Source organism: Lepidothrix coronata, unplaced genomic scaffold, assembly GCF_001604755.1.
Source record: "Lepidothrix coronata isolate B3197 unplaced genomic scaffold, Lepidothrix_coronata-1.0 Scaffold7, whole genome shotgun sequence".
Lineage (NCBI taxonomy): Eukaryota > Metazoa > Chordata > Aves > Passeriformes > Pipridae > Lepidothrix > Lepidothrix coronata.
Window position 1 is genome coordinate 10,988,856 of NW_016690187.1, and position 19,951 is coordinate 11,008,806.

Here is a 19,951-nt window from a genome sequence, read left to right on the forward strand (position 1 = left end):
CATAAAGAATTGCAACAGTAGAATTCAAGATAAGGCTGAGTCAGATAACCTTAGGGTAAAAAAAGCAAACCAAAGTGAGATTTCATCTGTCTAGAGAAAGAGTGACAAAATTAGATCCACCTGCTTGGCGCATTTGTAGGTTTGTGATTAGACAGTACAAGCACAGCTCTGCCCTGATACAGATTTTTTCTGGCACTAAATTTACAGTCATGCTGAGGTTCCCATTTGCAGGATCGGTGAAACTTTACTTTATAGCTTAGTATCTGAATTTAAGTATGATATATTCCTTAAGAGGAACCAATCTTCTAGCTGTTCTTAACATCTTAGAGCATACACATTTCTCGTATTAACATTCCCTTCAATCTGTTAGGCCATTTAAAAAATCATGCACATTTCAATTATCAAATATTGGTGTTGCTGTAGTTTTCATTCATTCTCTGTATTCCATGCTTCAGAAGTCTGCCCTTAGAAAATTTTATTTCTTTGTAATTCCTCAAAGTCCTCTTAGTTCTCTGCTTGTGTCTAGCAGTCTGCAATACCCAAGGCCTTGCCAAAGGTATGTGAGACCCAAAGTACTTCACAGGAAAACTTCAGTATTCCAGCTCTTAGGACAGAGTGTGCTAGGATGATGTTTAGATGAAGAGTGGTGAGGTGTGCAGATTTTCAGCAATGAATTGGTTGTCGGGTGCTTTGAGAGAATGTTTATATGAACAGGGTTAGTGCCATTTTATTCCTGAGGAGCTGGCTAAATTAACTTAATCAAAATGCCTCGCTCAGTCAGCTACTCTGTTCCAGCAAAACCTAGCTGAGTGGTTGACTGTGGTATTTGCAGTCAGCCTAAAATGAGAAGAGGATGCATCCTTCTTGCCTATACTATCCACTGGGGACAACTCCCCCATCACTCTGGCTCTCAATCTCATGCCCCTTGCCTGCTGTCCCTGGGGCAGAGCCTGCAGCTGGCTCTATGCAACCAAATGCTGTTCAAACAGAAGTGCTATGGCTTTGTATGGTATTGGGAATATTTATATACTGCAGCACTGTTGTCTATTTAACAGCAAATAAATAACATAATAAATTTTATCCTAGAAACCCACCATTGACTGCATGTCAGAAGATGGCTACAAGCTGGATAAAGTACGAGGTGAAATTGAATTTCATAATGTAACATTTCATTATCCCTCCAGACCAGACATAAAGGTAACTATTCATCATCCATCCTGTGAACACAATTATTGGAAACAATCAAAATATCCCGATTCTGCCTGCAATTTCTAGATTTTCAGTAGAGGTCATTTTCTAGAAGCCCAGATCCTTTGTTTAAAAGTCAACTGAATAATTCTTCTATTAAAGGGTTCTTCTCCTTACCATTCCGCTTATTTTACCATTCTGATATATCCCTTGCCACATCAACATATTCCTTGCTGCTGAACATAAACTCCTAGTAATTTCAGACAAATTCACTTGTGTACAGCTTCTTTTACAATCAATTATGCATTTGTATCAATGTTTGCTAGAATAGAACACAAAGTAAAAAGCTGAATGGTGCAAGGAGATTTTATAAAACTCTTCAATTATCCTGGGGATGTGCCATGTGACCCATTAAAATGCTAAGAAAGGTACAGGAACATTGACTGTATACCCCATAATTTCTCTATTGCTGTGTGTGAATTGACAAATTCTCCTTGGAAAAGCATATTATTGGACAAGAAAATGAGTGCTATTGCTTCTAGAGAGAGAAGTACATGAAGTATCAGATTTTTCTACAGAATCTCAGTCTGACATTCTTAATATTTATGCTTTACCAGGCCCTCAGAGTACACACGCGGTGTTCTTTAAAGGGAATTTACTGCCAAGTTCTCTGGTGGTATTAACTTGACTAGTTCTTAATGCTGAACAACAGTAACAAAAAAAGATGTAAATCTGCTTCCCTGTTGTGTAAATAAGTGCTCTGCATTTACAAACTCTTCAAGCAATGTAAAAATATGTGGGTTGCTTTATCCTCTTTCTTTATAATACTGTTCTGAATTTTGTAAAATTGCTTTGAATCTCCCTTTGAAGATACAGAGTATACTCATTTGGTTGTATGACTGTGAAAGAATTAGAATGGATAGATTCTGTTTCTGTTTTTTTTCCTCTCTAGATTTTGGATAACCTTAATATGGTTATTAAAGCAGGGGAGACAACAGCTTTTGTTGGAGCTAGTGGAGCTGGGAAAAGTACAACGATGCAGCTCATCCAGCGTTTCTATGACCCCACTGAAGGCATGGTGAGTGTACCAGCCTGGAATGTGTTTCTCCAGCCTTAGGAACTTGAGAGAATAGCATGGTTTCTTCTCCAAGGTGGAAAGGAAGACTCCTAACTCCCTTTTTGTTTCCTTCTTTTTTAAAAATTTATTTTTTAAATGAGCAAAATATCCTCCTGTGCATTTCTTTTATTTAAATGTATAAAAGACAAAGAACTGATTTTTTGTAAACTTATAATGATCACTTTCATGATTACTTTTCACCTGGTTTTATTTCTGAGGCCAAGCAAAAATGGAAATGAAATCAAAGAGCACAACTCCTAGAGCCAATGCTACTGACACTGTATTGCCCTCTTCTGTGTATGCAAGCTGATTTTTATGCAGGTCGTGGAAACAAAGCATCACAAGCCCTTCATATCCAGTGTGTCTTTCTTTGTCTCTGAACTGGAGGGGATAATTTCCCTGACTTTTTTTCTTAAATTTGTGTCTGTGTTTTAATTGGCTTCTGTAGATTACCCTGGATGGCCATGACATTCGTTCCCTGAATATCCAGTGGCTGCGCTCACAGATTGGCATTGTTGAACAAGAGCCAGTGCTCTTCGCCACCACGATTGCAGAGAACATTCGCTATGGGCGGGATGAGGCTACCATGGAAGACATAATCAAAGCAGCCAAACAGGCCAATGCTTACAATTTCATCATGGACTTACCACAGGTATGCTCTGCCTTGTAAAGTGTTTGGCACAATTTGATGAAAAAATAGAGAATCCTTTTGTCCCTCCCCCTCTGCAGCAATTTGTGCTCAGGTGGAAGGGCAGAAGATTAATATACATAGTAGGCAGCAACCTTTCCTTTGACTGCAGTTAATTAGGTCTTATTATATGCATGTCTTCAAGTTAAAAACCCAACAAACAGCAACCCTCCCCCCCAAAAAAAAAGCCTCGAGCAGGATTAGTTCCTCAGGAATCATATGCACAACACTCAATATCATGGCAATAATCATAGCACGATTTAAAAATATGTATTTTTCATGGTATGTAGATTTGTTTCTGCTCAGGCCAAAAGCAATGTAGAGCCCAGCCTCTCAGTAGCCAGCATATGTTGTAGAAGTAGTCTGTACTGATGCTCACAACCTAATCTTGTACAAGCTTTGTAAACTAGCTGGAGGTTCCCTCTTCTCCAGTTCCTTCTCTTATGATGACAGGGCTTCAATAATTCCTCCTTACAAAGCCCATATTGAATAGTACTGGGCTGTCTACTTTTCTAGATTATTATTTTGCCAAGTAACTTCTCAGAATGACATGATACAACAGTGAATGTTATTGATGGGATTCAAGTACCATTAACAGTCAGTACATACTTTTTATCCTCCATCTATGCATCTCCAGGCTTCCAGGAAACTATTCATAGAAAGGCTCTTTAAAGGCCCATGTTTATTTCCTGGAAATGGAGGATTTAGCTCTAGGTAAATATAATTATCCTGTCTCTCAATATGCCAGGCTTTACATGTTTGTTTAATTCACTACCTGAACCCAATACCACCAGAATGTGATGTCCATGAATCACAGACACAGTGTCCATGAGTCACAGGTCATCAGCAGCCAAATCCAGCTTTGTGAAAAGTTTGCTTCTGAGTCATCTGAGGGAAAGTGGGTGGGTGATTCCTCTCCATTTCAGCTTTTGCTCATATAGTTGTTTTGAATTAAACCAGAACATTTCACCTTTTTACCAGTGCATACTTTTGGCTTGGGTTTGGAAGCTCAGTTCAGGCAAAATGATGTTGTACGTTATGAAGAAAATTATTTCACCAGTTGTCCTTTGAATATGCTGCGCTAACAATGGTTTTGTCTTTCAAAGACAATAATTTTTTTAAAGTCTACTCCAAGGAGAAATCTGAGGGACATTTTACCAATATCTTCACCAGAAGCTTAACAGACTTTTTGGTTATCTGTTTCATTTTCACCTTTCTCCTTCACACAGAAATTTGACACTCACGTTGGAGAGGGTGGAAGCCAGATGAGTGGAGGTCAAAAACAGAGGATAGCTATTGCTCGAGCTTTGGTGCGAAACCCCAAAATCCTGCTACTGGATATGGCTACGTCAGCACTTGATAATGAAAGTGAAGCTATTGTCCAAGAAGCACTTCATAAGGTTTGCTATAGTATAGCAAAAATTGGACTTTAAAGGACAGAAATTATTTTTAACGTACTCTGCAGAGAGTGTTGCTGAATTTCAACAAATAAGTGAGAAGCTCTGCTTAATAACTGTTTCGTATGCACAAGTAGAACCTTGATATTATTGACAGAGAATTATTTTTGCTTACTTTGGGACATTAACAGAAATCTATAGCTCTGCTCTGTGGGCTATGGATGGAGCTTAAGTCAAAGTCAGCTGGAACTACTCCTGTTAATTTGACTAGACATTAGATTCCACGGCTCAGGTTCCAAGCATTTCCATGTGCTGTGTTTCCTGCCAGGCTCGCCTTGGCCGCACAGCGATCTCGATAGCTCACCGCCTGTCAACCGTCAAAGCCGCCGATGTCATCGTGGGGTTTGAGCACGGAAGGGCTGTAGAGCGAGGAACTCATGAGGAACTCTTGAAGAGGAAAGGGGTTTATTTCATGTTGGTGACCTTGCAAAGCAAAGGAGACCCAGCACCTACTACAGAAGAAACAGAAAGTAAATATTTTGTTTTCTTTTATCGAATTAGGTAAAAATCCAGATATTTTAAGTACTTTTTTTAGTAAGGACTAGTTGTTTCTTTTTTTTTCTTCTACTTTTATGGCTGAATTTTATCATTCATAGAAGTAACACATTGATAGTCCTGGCCAAAGTGTTTTTGCTGCATATGCACTGAATGACCTTCCTAATATAGATCTACCCTGAAATAGTCCTGACCTTCAATACCCATCATTTTATAGTTCCATTGTGTGCCAAAAGTCCAGTCCTGCTGCATTTGAAATTCAAGCAAATTACAGAGTATGCTGAAACCACTCTATTTGTTTTGCTAGATGCAGATTTGAATCAAAGCTTCTGGAAATTAAGGTCTAATAGAATGATCTCTTGTATTTTTGTGAAATGTCATACATTGGATATGATTATCTTAAAATAAGAGAGAAATTACGGAGTTCAAACAGCGAAAAAGCCTTTGGCAGTCACATCTCAAGTGAGATGGTCCTTGGGCTAAAATTTAGTTAAATTCATCCTGTCGAATACAAATATAAACCTTGTGATACATGTAGGTTGAGTAGCATGGTTGTATTACATTCTTTGCCTTCTACAAGGTATTCCATTTATGACTTGGAGACACTTTTTTGTAGAGCCACAGTGAAGTTAGGTTGTATTCAATTTTAGCACTAACTGGAGAGCTCTATATACTATATTTTGCAGCAGCAGAGGATGATGTGGTTGAGCCAACTCTTGAGAAAGTCCAGTCATTCAGCAGAGGAAGCTATCGGGCCAGTTTGAGGTGAGTCTTAAAAATGGTTGTAAATCTCAATGTGTTTCCACATCTCTATGCTTCATCCTGCTCTTCCAAAATACCAGTAGTGCTAATAAATGACTTTTCTGTATGCTGCGTAAAAGAGGGTTGAAGGACTGCAAGCATTTTACTGAGACAGAGTTCATTTGGAAAGAAATAGCTTGAGTATTAATGTTACTGATTGAAGTCCATGGATAAATAGCAAGGCTCTTAATTTTGCTCCTCTTTCTATCCATAGTACTTTCTCTCCAATTTTGATTTACTGTGGTAATGTTCTGTTTTTATTATTGCTAACATACAGCCACATTTGTAACATCTAATGCAGTTGCAGTCCAGTCCCTTGAAAAATGACTTGCTGTGCAATTACTTGGTAAATCAATGCAATCTACAGGGACATTTTTATTATGGCTTCTGCTTGATGGAAGTTAAAGCATTTTATAAGCCAGACTGCCTTGTAGTTAGACACTTATTATTTCTTTTAGGCAAGCCCATGTCAGACATATGCAAATGAATACATGTCCTACATTACAGAGTTATGTTTTATCAGAGGTAGAGATGAGTTGTTTCAACATCCTGTTTTTCTGGACTGAATTACTGGTAGTGGTAATGATGGTTTGAATTGGTGTCTTAACTTGTGCAAATATAGTAGGACACACTGCAATTTTACTCAACAAATACAGAGTGCGTGGTATATCTAAGACAATGTCTGAGTGGTGTGAGTGGAATATGATTTTGAAAAGTATTTGCCCCTGTTGTGAGATATTTTTTCCTCAAGAAGTTGAAAGACCATAGAAAAGAAAGAAAAGGTGTGTGGGATTCTGACTAATTACTTCAGTGCATCCTGATTTAGTTGATATAAAAACTGTACCTGCTTTGCAAGCAAGTATTGTGTTACTGAGCTGTGAAGAACAGACTATTTGTGTCCTCTTTGCAGAGCTTCACTTCGGGAGCGCTCGAGATCTCAGCTCTCTAATATGGTCCCTGAGCCTCCATTATCTATAGGAGGAGATCATGCAGAGTCTACGTATCTTACGTCTTCTTATGGAGAAGATGACGGAAAAGCAAGAAAGGTCAGGTTCAATAGCTTGTTAGGAAATCTTCAACCAATCAGATTATATCCCTTGGTAATGATCACCTATAGATAGGTGTCTGTGTTGTAGGAGTTGATGGTGGGTATGTTTTCTTGGCTTGATCCTCTTCTCTGCTTAAACAAAACCACAGCTTCAATTCTTATTTCTGTGTAAACCCTAGGCTGCATTTTGATGTCTGTTATGCTTATTGGTCCATACAAAATTTCCAGCAGAGCATGACTTATTGGTAAATTGATACATGTTGTAGATTTAGTTGAGAAACATATTCATAAAAGCTGAATTAACTGACAAAAAGCAAACTGCTCAGTCTGTGAAATGTAATAGCCACTCAGTGATACAAATGGCACTGCTTCTTGTTCAATAAAGAGTAAATTCACTTTCATCTCAAAATCATCCAGAGACTTGAGCAGAGAGACCCCCTCACTGCAACTAACCCAGAGTCCTTTTGCTGTCAGTGTCCTCCTGCAATCAGCTGGCATAGAAAATGAAGGCAGCAGGCCTTAAAATTACACAGAATATGTAGGAATATACACAGTGGGTTTCCAAATTGCTTATGAAGCTCTCTGCACTAATTTTCGTGGCTGTGGTTGTTCATTACAGAGAGCAGCAGTGGGAAGTCACTCTTCTTGCTATTGCTAAGCCAATTCTGTGGATAAATAGAGTGCTTTAGTGCTGTCACTGTGTCACTAGCTCAGAAGCAAGAGAAAATACAAGATACTTGCTTCCACCCACTCCTCCTTACCTCCTTTCCAACAGAGATGTCTTCACAGTGTCTCTTTTGTCTGGGCATTTCTAGTCATATGAACTGAGGGACATGAGCAGGGCTGAGCACGTGTTACAAAAATTCTGCAAATATCAAACTGCAGGACAAGTTATAATTTGATGATGAATATTCTGCATTTACTGGGCATAATTATGGGAATTCAACATATAGTCTGAGGATGTTTCACAGAAGGGAGTCATACTTAGCGTGTATAAAGCCTGAATCCAGCTATCACTGTGAGATCTCTCGTTTTAATTATATCACATACCTCTTAATTTGATGCAGAGTCTGATCAGTGTGTTCATCCACAATACTTAAAAAGTAATATTTAAGAAGATTTAATGAGTGACACAAAAAGCTGCTTGTGAGGAAGAAGTTTAGGTTTTGCACCACACCTCATCTGGAGGTAGATAGAAGGAAACATCCTGAGTTTCAGTGGCAGAATATCTTAAACTGGTTGCAAATAACCTCTTCAGTTGGAATCATTAGAGCTCCACAAGGCATGAATCTCTCTTTTTCTCCAGAGACAGTAAAGGTAGTCATTTATGTAACCCTCTTGTGACTCATCAGGCCTACAAAAGAACTCCAGAGAGCAGCTGACTTTCCCCCTCCTGTACAAAGCTAGAGCAGCTGTTTGGGCATGAGATGGTCATTTAACAAACTAGGCTAACTATTTGATCTCACTGTCAAAGGGAGAGCATCACTGGGGGAATGCATTCACTTCATGAATCCAACCTGTTTTTTAGGAATCCGTTGTGGAGGAAGACGCCAGGCCTGTATCATTTACCAGAATTTTGAAATACAATGCCTCTGAATGGCCATACCTGGTGCTTGGATCTCTGGCAGCAGCTATGAATGGAGCAGTCAATCCACTCTATGCTTTGTTATTCAGTCAGATTCTTGGGGTATGTTATAGTAACATTTTAATGTGCATTTTAGCTCTGAAGCAGAGAACGAGAAAGGCTGCAAGAAAAAGCAATCCATGGCGAACACAAGCAAAGTCCAACATCTGTGTTTTATTATTAATAAATTTAAAATATTTCTGCCCGGTGTCAAGGCAGTCAGGCAGATGGAATATGCATCTGCTTTTAAATCTGTCTGAATATCTGCAATGTTGTTGTGTCAAACATGTGGACTTGTACTCTGGGACAAATAGGCTGGGGAATCCCCACAGCTATTAAGTAGAAGGATACATTAAGCTGAGTCTGCCCTAAAAGTTTTCAGAAATTAATCCCAAAAGTCAGTGAAGAAGTGGATAATCCTGGATATGTACCTTTTGAACAAATTTCTCAGTAGTTTCTTCTTACTTGTGCTTTCGTTCTCCTTGTGGAATTGTCTCAAAGTATGGGAAATGGATCCTTTCCAGTGAAACTCAACCAGAAGATATGCTCTGACTGCAACAAGCAGAAATAGTTCAGATAAACAGCTTCAGATAGATACACTGACCTACATATCAACTGCTCTGACTGAAAGGAATTGCTAAAGGATGGCTACTTAGATTTGTACCACTACTTCAGCAGCAGCCAATAATATTGGCGAGTGTTGAAAAAGAACAGATATTAAGAGTGAGAGAAGACTGCTGTGGAGGCTGGTGCTGAATGGGGTGAAGGGGCTATAATTTAAGCACTAGTGCTTTTTCTCAAGTGCCCAGCAGTAAGTGAATGGCTTGTATCCACACTCTGGAAGTAAAAGACACTTGGTTCCTCTTGGAGCCTACTTATGGTAATTATAGCGTCTGTTAATGTTGTGCAGGAAGTCATGCTGAGGTGTAATTACTTACCCAGACTTTATTTTGTACAGCCCAATAAAGTTGCAATGGCATAGACCGGAGAGGAGGTGAGATGCTGCTGTACTGTTGCTTTGCTGCTATGCTATTTATTTCATGGCAATTCTCTGGTTATCAGTGTTTAGAGTAAGTGGTGATTGGTTAGTTATAACTGAGGATGGGCCACAAGTAATAGTAGTGTTTGCAGACACTGAGTATAATAAACTTGTTGTTCAACAGGAGAAAACCCCATTATGTTTTAACCCAGGGTCACCCTAGAAAAATAAGGAATGATGCCTTTGCAGTGGATGAGGGAGAGCTCTGTGTTCTGGCTTTGGTTCTAGGGTGGGCTTCTGCACTTGGCAGTAGGGAGTCAAGAACAAACTTCACACACAGAAAAACTAACACTTCTAATACAATGCCACCATTTTTTTTTTTTTCAAAGACCTTCTCCATTCTTGATGAAGAAGAACAAAATACCCAGATCAATGGTGTCTGTGTGCTCTTTGTCTTGGTGGGAGTTCTTTCATTTTTCACACAGTTTCTACAGGTAATAGCAGTCCAACATACTTAAATTTTGTTTCTGAACCCTTACTCTGTGGGTATCTCTTTCTTACAGTATTTATATTTTTTCTCATGCACCCCAGGGATACACCTTTGCCAAGTCTGGTGAGCTGCTTACAAGGCGCTTAAGGAAAATTGGCTTCCAGGCTATGCTGGGGCAAGACATTGGCTGGTTTGATGACCGGAAGAACAGCCCTGGGGCTTTGACTACAAGACTTGCAACAGATGCCTCACAGGTCCAAGGGGTAAGACCTGGTAGCTTATGAATTATTTTACTGTTAAGCACTGATTGAAGGCCTGTTTTGGCACATTGTTACAGAAATTATCTAGAGTGGAACCAGCCAGGTCAATGTAGAACAGTCCTTGGTCAGACAATTAAGCTATTTCTATTTATCATAGACTGTCAGTGTGGAACTATTATAGTGGTATTTCCTAAAAGCACCAATAGGCTCACAATTTACGACCCATTATTCCTGTCTGGATTTTTTTTTTTTTCTGGAAATGAATTAGCTTTTTGCCACAATGCTTCGGTGTTTATTTCCAAAACATGTCAAACTAGTATTTTAGTGACATTGATCACTAACCATGTTTTCCAGTGTTCAGCATGGTATTGTGTATGTTGTGGAAGTTTCAATTTAAACTGACAGCCCACTTGAAAAAACAGTTTGCAGTACTGGCTGATGTTCCAGCCAGGAATCCTGCAGCCAGTTTCAGTATTTGGGAAAATGAAACACTAACTTAATGCATAGTGTTCCTTAGTGGATGAAGGTTAAATCATGTTGAGCTATAACTGTTATATATATATCCTATCTGGATTGATCCTTTGATAGGTGTGAGTCAGATGCCATTTTACCTGGCTCCGACGCAAGCAATTTTCTAGAAAGAAAGAAGGAGATGTACAGATTTCTTTGTTACAAAAACTGTCCTGTTTCAGTTTGACTGAACATGGTAGGTTAGTTTTGAAAAACTGTTAATGGGGGTTTTAATAATTTAAAAAACAAATGAGAGAAGAGGTTTCCAAAACTCTTGTCAGCAGCAATTTCTACAGAATCAGAGAAACTAGCTGCAAACCTTACAGGCACTTACAGGGCATATTTTAATTGAAATAAATAAACCTGTAAAACACTGAGTGAACTGTATAATAGCCTCCTAATGGATAGCTTTGTTCAAAGCATATGCAGAGCAGTGGGCAGAGCAGTGGGGCACAGCCATCCACTCCACAGCTTGGGATGGGGGAACAGAGCTACCTGGGCAGCAGTGCCCTCCACCTTTCCCTGACTGACACAGAGCTTGCTGCAGGTCAGAGAACAGATGGTAAAGCATTTTGTGCTGCAAGTTCACATCCTGCAAATGGATTTGACTGAAAGTCATCAAGGATATCAAATGTACATTTTTATTCTAATACATAGCAGCATAGTTCCTATCTAAGGCTGCTGTTTACTGCTATGAAAGTAGTAAACAAATCAAATTTATTAAAAAGAATGGTGTTGTTGAAGTGCATAAGGAGATGAATGCATTCAATAAAGGTGATGTCAAAGCTATATTTAAAATTTTTCCTTAATAAAGGAAAGATAGGCAGAAATACAGCTTTGTTTCATGCTTTTTCAGTGATGTTTCTTACTGATTTTAGCACAGCTGAGGCTTTGTTGCTAATAACTAAGTTACAAAAGGGTCCTGTTTATTATTTATATATAGATGGTAAATGTGAGGGCTAAACAGTGTATTCAGATGAGTGATTCCTCAGGGAACCAAGGGAACTAATTTCAATAATTAGATTATCTCTCTCACAATCAGTAGAAACAATATTCTGAACTCTCAATGGAAAATTTGGTGGATGAAAGGAATATTGAGCATTTGAAGGCTTCCTCTTGATACAATTAATTGGAAACAGACTATCCAAACTGGCTAAATTTCAGTGCAGTCAGCAGCTCTTAGTGCCTTATGATATTTTAATGTAATTTAGAGTTTTCTAAAGTTTTATAGGAAAATTTATTTTAAGATTGTTGAAGTTACTATTGGAGTATAAGTCAGTCATCTCTGTTTCTTTTCTTCAAAGGCAACTGGATCACAGATAGGAATGATTGTCAATTCCTTTACTAACATTGGTGTGGCCATGATCATTTCTTTCTACTTCAGCTGGAAACTGACCTTAGTTATATTGTGTTTCCTGCCATTTTTGGCCTTATCTGGAGCTGTGCAGGCTAAAATGCTGACAGGATTTGCCTCACAGGACAAGAAAGCACTGGAAGCTACTGGACGGGTAATGCTGTTAAAAAGACTAATTCATATTTGCAGTCATGGGTAGTTGAAAAATCGGTCATTTGCGATCCTCAGTAATTCAAATGTAAACTGGCAATGTTTTGCAAATAAGGTGCAATATTTCAGCTTGTCAAACCATTGAAACGCTGTTGGGAACTCCCTAACTGCAAAAGCAATTGCTGCATGGAGTGTGACTGACCTTTCAGAAATGATTGGACTGAAGTGGTAGACACAGATCTCTCAGCAGTTTGGTTCACCTTTCCTAATGTTAGGAATAACAGTGTTCCTAAAAACATTTTTCCTTTTGCAGATGTCGCATTTATTCACATTATGTGAAATAAATCACAAGTGAGAGCATGTGCCTGATTCCCTCAGTGCACTTACAGTAAGTCAGCTCCAGTGGAGCATGCAGAACATTGCTATTGAGGATGTCAGTAGATAATTCCTTGTAGGAAAGGTTCTTTTTAGGCTGGCTGATATTTGGGCCAGTCTGTATCATGTTTGAATGAATTTATATATTGCAATAGTGTCCTGTGTTCATGAAAGAATCATGCATTTGTGAAAGCACACTCAACTTTTTCCAAGCAAAAATTTGGAGGTTTTACCTGTTTTTTTTCTTTTTCTCCTCCAGATTGCCAGTGAAGCTGTCTCTAACATCAGGACAGTAGCTGGGATAGGGAAAGAGAAAATGTTTATCAACAATTTTGAGAAGCACCTGAATATGCCCTATAGAGCTGCAATCAAAAAAGCACACGTTTATGGGCTCTGCTTTGGCTTTGCCCAGAGCATAGTGTTCATTGCCAACTCTGTCTCCTACAGATACGGGGGGTTTCTAGTTGACTCTGAAGGACTCCATTACAGCTTTGTGTTCAGGTGAGAGCCTGCTTGGAGCCACAAACAGGTCTCCAGAAGTGCTGGGCTTGGTCTAGTGTTCGGTTCCCTGATGGCTTCCCAAGAATGACCATGTCCCCCTTCCCCACAGGGTGATCTCTGCTATAGTCACCAGTGGAACTGCTTTGGGAAAAGCTTCTTCCTATACCCCAAACTATGCCAAAGCCAAAACATCTGCTGCACGCTTTTTTCAACTGGTCGATCGGCTTCCTAAAATCAGTGTTTACAGTGAAAAAGGGGAAAAATGGGTAAGAGTGGAGATGAGTAATTTGTGATGTCATTCAGCTCAATATAAGCATGGAAATTGCACTAATGATTCAGGAGTCAATGAGGATCACTGCTTTACAAGAAGGCTATGCTGGCTGTATAATTGTTACTTGTCTTTGCTCTTTTAGAAGCAGTGAGCTCTGTACTAGGCAGCAAGAGTAGTATAAAGTGGGCCATTAGGAATTTGGCATGTAAAATACCTGTACATTGGAATGGAACAGATTTGGATGACTCACAGAATAACAAGTTTTTATTTCCTGCTCTACAGTTCATGCACAAACCTGACTATCACTGGCTTACAATGGAGGCTTTTTCCATTCACATCAAACTGGTGGGGGTGTTCATGAGGAGGCGAAGCATCACTGAGTCAGACAAAATGAAAATGCTCAATTTCTGGTGAATTGAAAAGTCAGACCCAGAAAATTCAATTTGTTTATTTTATACAGAGTGTCTGTATTAAAATTAAAAACTTACCCATTTGCAAGGCAATCCCATCAATTGATGGCTCTGACCAGTGACATGTGGGGAAGTACAAGCAGAGAAGTAGTGTTATGACTAATAGCTTCATGTCTAGGACAGCTACTCCAGTGTGGTTTTTATCCCTTTTCCTCAGCTAATTTCACAAGCACGAATGTCGTATTTTAAACAAGAGATGCCAGAATGGTATCTGAGGAAGACTTATTTTGTACCTTACAACTCTCAGTTTTGAGCTTTAGGTCATTGTAACATCTTTCTCTCTCTTTTTTTCACCAGGAGGATTTCAAGGGAAGCGTTGAATTTCTTAATTGTAAATTTACATACCCTTCTCGGCCTGATATTCAGGTTCTGAAAGGACTCTCTATCGCTGTTAAGCCTGGACAGACTTTAGCATTTGTTGGAAGTAGTGGTTGTGGTAAGAGCACCAGTGTCCAGCTTCTGGAGCGTTTCTATGACCCTGACAAAGGAAGTGTGGTAAGCAAAGAAAACATGGTTTCTGTGCTGTTGTTTTCAGCAGTGCTCCAGGGGCCTTCTGCCTGTGTCCTCCTGTGCAGCCTAGCAGTGGTGGCGTGTACATGTGCAGGTTGGGGCTTTGGCTCCTTCTCAAACAGATATGGACTGTTTGGACAGTTCCCAAATATCATCTCAGATGTATTCAGGCAAGATAAGAGAACTACAAGCCTCAGGTGCACTCTTATGCATTATGTACCCCATAGGCTTTTGCCTTTGTAGCTCCTGTATGAAACATATAATGTGTGCTGTATATTGTGGGAGTACAAGCAAAAATCAAGTCTAAATGGAGCAACAAAGAGCCTGGAACATCCCTAAATATGCAGCCTCTTTGCAGGTTGAATTTGTCTAGATTTAACTTGATTACTGATAGCTTAGTAAGCTTTTATATGTTTTCCTAATGTAAATACCCATCTAGATTGATTTCTCTTTCTTTGGAAAAAATCCTTGTGATGATCTCAGTGTCAGGAAGGCAATAAAGCATGTGCCTAACCTCAAGCAATTAGATAGTTCACTATAACTTAATATTGAGCAAATGGTCTAGCATTTGGCTGAATGAAAGCCATAACACAAAATACACATCATGCACAAAGGACAAATATAAGCAATTCTTCTAATCACTTTAAATCAGTTGTGTTTGCATTTTAATAATATAGTTCAATCGTTTAGTTTTGCTATAAACTATTTGGGTGTAGCAGGCCATTGTTTCCTAATGATGTTTCAAGTTTTCTCCCATTTCCTTATAGTTAATAGATGGACATGACTCTAAGAACATAAATGTACAGTTTCTTAGATCAAAAATTGGAATAGTGTCACAGGAGCCCGTGCTATTTGACTGCAGCATTGCTGATAATATCAAATATGGCAGTAACACGAAAGAGGCGACCATGGAAAAAGTCATAGAAGCAGCCCAGAAGGCTCAACTGCATGATTTTGTCATGTCCTTGCCTAATGTAAGTACCTGCGAGGCCTTGGCTGTGGAACTACAGACAGGCTGTTCAGTGCTCATTGCAGTGGGGGTTGCTCCAAACCCAGTTAAAGTTGCTACACACGTACACCTATTATGTCCTTTTACAGCTGTAGGAGCAAAGAGGGTGCCATGACCATGCCTTGTGTTCCTGAGACTGTGGTTGTGAGGTGCTACTGGCTTCTTACACAGTAGGCAAATATATAAATCCTGTTCTCAGCTGTAAGAGATTTGCCTTGTGACTAGGGCATGATATTTAGAAAAAAGTATTTGAAGCTGGCTGCTTACGTTCACTTAAGAAGTATTTAAATGCACTGAAATCATATCAACATAAATCAAAAGAACATTAAAGGTGTGGATACAATTTAGGCACCTAAACAAAATAAGCTCTGAAATCACTCTTAGCGTCTTCTCCCGAGTCTAGGGCAGGGGATTTCTTTTTGCCTCAGACAAATCAGCCAGCATCTTGCTATCACAGTTCTCTTCTAGGCTTATCACTGTGCTGCCTGGGCCTCTGAGCACGTGCAGGCAAAGCATGGCTTGGAAACCTCTCCTCAAACAAGTGTAGCACTGCACAGTGTTTCTGCATCCCTGGCTTCTGTAAGGAGGAGGCAGCTGTGGTCAGCATTTTTGCCTCTCTCCTCCTGCTCTTCCTTCAGGCTGTGTACTGCTGTGTTGGCTTACAAGTGAATAAAATCTTCTTTTTGTATATTTTTCAGAAATATGAAACTAATGTTGGGGCACAAGGATCCCAGCTGTCTCGTGGGCAAAAGCAACGCATTGCCATAGCGAGGGCCATCATCCGAGATCCTAAAATTTTATTACTGGATGAAGCTACCTCTGCCTTAGACACGGAAAGCGAAAAGGTAGATGTGCAGTGATGAGCAATAGGGGAAAGTTAATACAATGGCTTACGGTGTACAAAGCCTTTCTGTTCTATAGAGACATCCCAACATACTCCACTACAGGACCGCACATTATTCCATATTGTGAATTCAGCACTTCCATCTTTAATGATCTTTCCAAAAGATGCAGGAGGCACAGCTATAAAAAAAAGCAGTCAGCTCCAAGGGCTCCTAGACTGTCCATAAGAGGCAGCACTTTTTCAGAAATGTGGGTTCTAATTGCCTGGGTTTCAAAGCATTCAGATGGGAATAGTTCATAAATGTAACTGTACATTAAAAAACAACCAAAATAAAAATGTATTAATGCAAATAATAATCCTGACTAGCCAATAAAAACAGCAGTGAGGGGCCTAAGAACTTGGGCGATAATTTGTGTAGCTTGGTTACTTGCAGAGATTAGAGAAATGGTGGAATTTAAAACCATATCCACACTGAGCTGACACTTAGCACATTACCTGAGTAAAAGCCTTCATTAATTTCTACTGCTGTCTGTGTTTACCTGTTCCTCCTTTGTACTGCTTGTGAACAGAGTTCATGACCCAGCTAAGCACACCAGTATCATAACCTTTGATTTAGCCTCATTCACTTGTCACTTTTAAAAGCCAATTTATCTGAAGCAATTGGGTTCCTGCAGCTCTGAGCCCTGATTTGGTTTGCATATTTTCACTCTGACACTTTGTTGCCTTTAGACTGTGCAGGCAGCGCTGGATAAGGCCAGAGAAGGGAGGACCTGCATCGTCATTGCCCACCGCTTGTCCACCATCCAGAACGCCGACATCATTGCGGTGATGTCCCAGGGACTCGTCATTGAAAGGGGCACTCATGATGAACTGATGGCCATGGAGGGAGCCTACTGGAAACTTGTTACTACTGGAGCCCCTATTAGCTGAATTACTGTGATTCTAAATTAGAAAGATTTCTGTAAACAAACTGTGAGGCCTGTGGAACACTGAAGGTATGCATCAAGCTCTGCATCAAGCACATTTGTCCAGCACATGCAGGGAACTAGGCACAGGCTAATGCATTCAGGAAGTAAATTAGCCCACTGACAGGGGAAAGCAAGCCTGAAAATGGGAAGGATCTTTTCTGATGATCTGTGGAATTGCCACTAGCTGCAGTCAGGCTGCACAGTCCTGTCATGCCTCAACTAGCAATCAAGGAAGACTCTGCTCCAGTGTTCTGGAGACTGCCCCTTCTCTAGGTAAGCTGAATGAGTGAAAACAATCCCAGGAATGATGCTGTACATATGAAGGGATCACATCTCTCCTAATGTTCAGTCTGCAGAGGATTACAGCAGATCCCTTTCCTGTGGGTACAGAACCCCCACCCTTTCACCCCGTCGTACCACACAGGTCAGCTGTGCTGAGGAGGAGGCTGCACTTCCCCCGTGTGTGGCCACAGCACTGACACCACGGTGCCCCTTCAACAAAACCAGGAAGTACTTACAAAGAAGGCAGCTCCACAAAAGTAAGGAAAGCAATCAAGGCGAGGAACAGAAGGTGGTGAGGATCATTTCCTAGCCCACCACTCTCCACCTAGCACTCACCATTCTAATCAAAGCTGTCAAATAGATTTTTGAATAGGAATACATGCTTTGGATAAATTAATGTGAAATCCTACAGTTAATCATCAGTTATTTAAACCAGTTCTTTTTTTTTTTTTTGAAGGCAAGACAATAATGTGTATTTTTATAGAAATCATAATCAGTAAAGGTGGAAAAAACCCCATAATTAGCTCTTTGTTTGCATTAAATACAGCTGATAAACATCAACAATGCATTCAGATATGACAAAGGTCAAGAAGGAGCTTCTTTTGGCAGAAGCTTGTATCTATCAGTTTATTACAAGATCTACTGCAGGTTTCTCTGAAATATGAGTTATTGTCTGCAGCACAACAGCAGTCTTTGCTTTAGTGACTAGGATCTTGGAGACAAAGCAGATAGACTGAAAGTCTAAATTACAGTTCCAACATTTAAATATTGATTTTGAATAATAGAGTATTAACCAGAAAAGTCATTCTCCATGTCCTAAAATCTGCAGGGCAGGGGGCGGTTCCACTCACTTTATAAAAAAATCACACCACTTTTTATAAAACTATGTAACAGTATCAGTAATTGAATAGAGCTGTAAGGACGAAAATTTTATTAGGATACATCCCTTAATTCCAGGCAGCAAAACCCAATTTCAACTTTTGTACAAATCCATTAATAGAATTGCTGCCAAAGTCCCTACTGAACTCACACAGCTGGCACTGAAATGGCTGTTTTCTCAAGGAAGTCTGTATTTTAAACCTTAACTAGAAATTAAAAAAAAAACTGCATTATTTGCTTTAATATTTTCAGCCTTTTTATGTTTCAGAGCAATAATTAGTTTGATGGCTTAGGACTGAAAATATCGACAGAGTATCAATATATATATCAGTATGAATAAGCTACTGACATACCTATATGATATTTAATTTATATTAGTATTTAAGGCCATGGAAAAATAATGACTCTGTATTAAAAACTACCATGACTATGTGTACTTATTTCATAATTCTTTTGCCTAAAAGGACACCATTTTCATGACCCAAATTAAACCAATGAATTGTATTTTTTCACTTGCTCTTGTTCTTTAGCACTTCTCTTACCCTTCAGACAGGCACATGAATATCTTGCACCAGCTAACAGGTATTTCTGGGTAACTGGATCATGTCTGTGACAAGGGTCTGCTGTGCAGGACAGAGCTGCTGAGAAGGCCAGCTCAAGAACACTAGCCCCTGCCTGTCATCCCCTTGCAGGAGCACAGGGACACGGCCCCACCTAGGTGGCACTGCTACTGCTCTTCATTGTAACATCATCCTGTTTTCAAGCAGCTAGGAAATATCGAGAGCTAAGTGTTGGGAAGTATGCTGGTACTTCCCAGAAGCATGCAGGCACTCACAGCACACACAAACAGTTGCACATTCCTGAGTGCCAGCTCCTGCCACTTAATTTCTATGTGCTACTGCCAACCAGTTGATTATAAAGACCTTTGGTACCTGTGCAAAGGGATTAAATTTCAAGTGGAGCTACACAGTATGTCTGGGCATGAGCAACAAGCCTTGATGGACTGCTCGGTGCAGAGCTGGAGTGGTGGTGCTGCCGTAGCTGCCTCACAGCAAGATGTCCCAGCCCTGGAACTTGGTGACAAGTCCCTGAGCCAACCCAAAGGCATTTGCCAACCCAAAGGCGTTTGCTTACATCTTTCAAGCCTGAATTGTTAGTCTTGACAGTAGATGGTGTCATTTGCTGTCTTCTGCAGAAATGCCAGTTGTCATTCTACATTTATGGTTGTGTCTATCCCAACAGAGGCCCCAAGATTCTTTGCCAGGGCCAGGAAGCAGAGACCTCATGATGTAGAAGCTTAAAAATGTGATGTCTACCCATAACTCCCAGTTTAAAATTGCCAACATTGCCACTAAATCCAAATGCTGTTGTGAAAGCTGGCCAGAAGGGGCCAGAAATAGGACAGCTAGACCAACCTGCTAGTGTTCTGTGATGCCTCTGTAGGTCACCTCACTGGTAGGGAATAACAAAGCACAGAGCAACTTAACACAGCTGATCTTTGTCTTGGCTGTCTTTGTTCTTGGTTATTTGTTTCTAGTCCCATTAGTTTAGTAATTTTGCTTAAGGAATTACAATTATAGAAAAGACTGGTTTCAGGTCAGCTGCTGCAGGAAAAAGAGTTCAGAGATCCAGTACAGAAGATATGAGGAGATACACAAAGTAGAATACTCCTCAAACTGTT

General features: G+C 39.9%; 1 protein-coding gene across 6 annotated transcripts in view; it reads left to right on the forward strand.

Moving 5' to 3' along the window:
- Positions 1-18,774, forward strand: part of ABCB11 (ATP binding cassette subfamily B member 11) — a 43,177-nt gene extending 24,403 nt beyond the window's left edge. For 4 of the 6 annotated variants that reach the window (XM_017836763.1, XM_017836785.1, XM_017836770.1 and 1 more), the window contains 17 exons: positions 1,087-1,197; positions 2,141-2,266; positions 2,754-2,957; positions 4,223-4,393; positions 4,719-4,926; positions 5,629-5,710; positions 6,657-6,792; positions 8,323-8,481; positions 9,787-9,891; positions 9,989-10,150; positions 11,962-12,165; positions 12,796-13,037; positions 13,147-13,303; positions 14,076-14,273; positions 15,056-15,262; positions 15,996-16,142; positions 16,871-18,774. In XM_017836763.1, the coding sequence (XP_017692252.1) occupies positions 1,087-1,197; positions 2,141-2,266; positions 2,754-2,957; positions 4,223-4,393; positions 4,719-4,926; positions 5,629-5,710; positions 6,657-6,792; positions 8,323-8,481; positions 9,787-9,891; positions 9,989-10,150; positions 11,962-12,165; positions 12,796-13,037; positions 13,147-13,303; positions 14,076-14,273; positions 15,056-15,262; positions 15,996-16,142; positions 16,871-17,071 (2,820 nt within the window). In that variant the 3' untranslated portion in view covers positions 17,072-18,774. The remainder of the gene's footprint in view (positions 1-1,086; positions 1,198-2,140; positions 2,267-2,753; positions 2,958-4,222; positions 4,394-4,718; positions 4,927-5,628; positions 5,711-6,656; positions 6,793-8,322; positions 8,482-9,786; positions 9,892-9,988; positions 10,151-11,961; positions 12,166-12,795; positions 13,038-13,146; positions 13,304-14,075; positions 14,274-15,055; positions 15,263-15,995; positions 16,143-16,870) is intronic. The other 2 variants (XM_017836776.1, XM_017836794.1) reach the window with 2 other exon arrangements.
- The last annotated feature ends 1,177 nt before the right edge of the window (positions 18,775-19,951 follow it).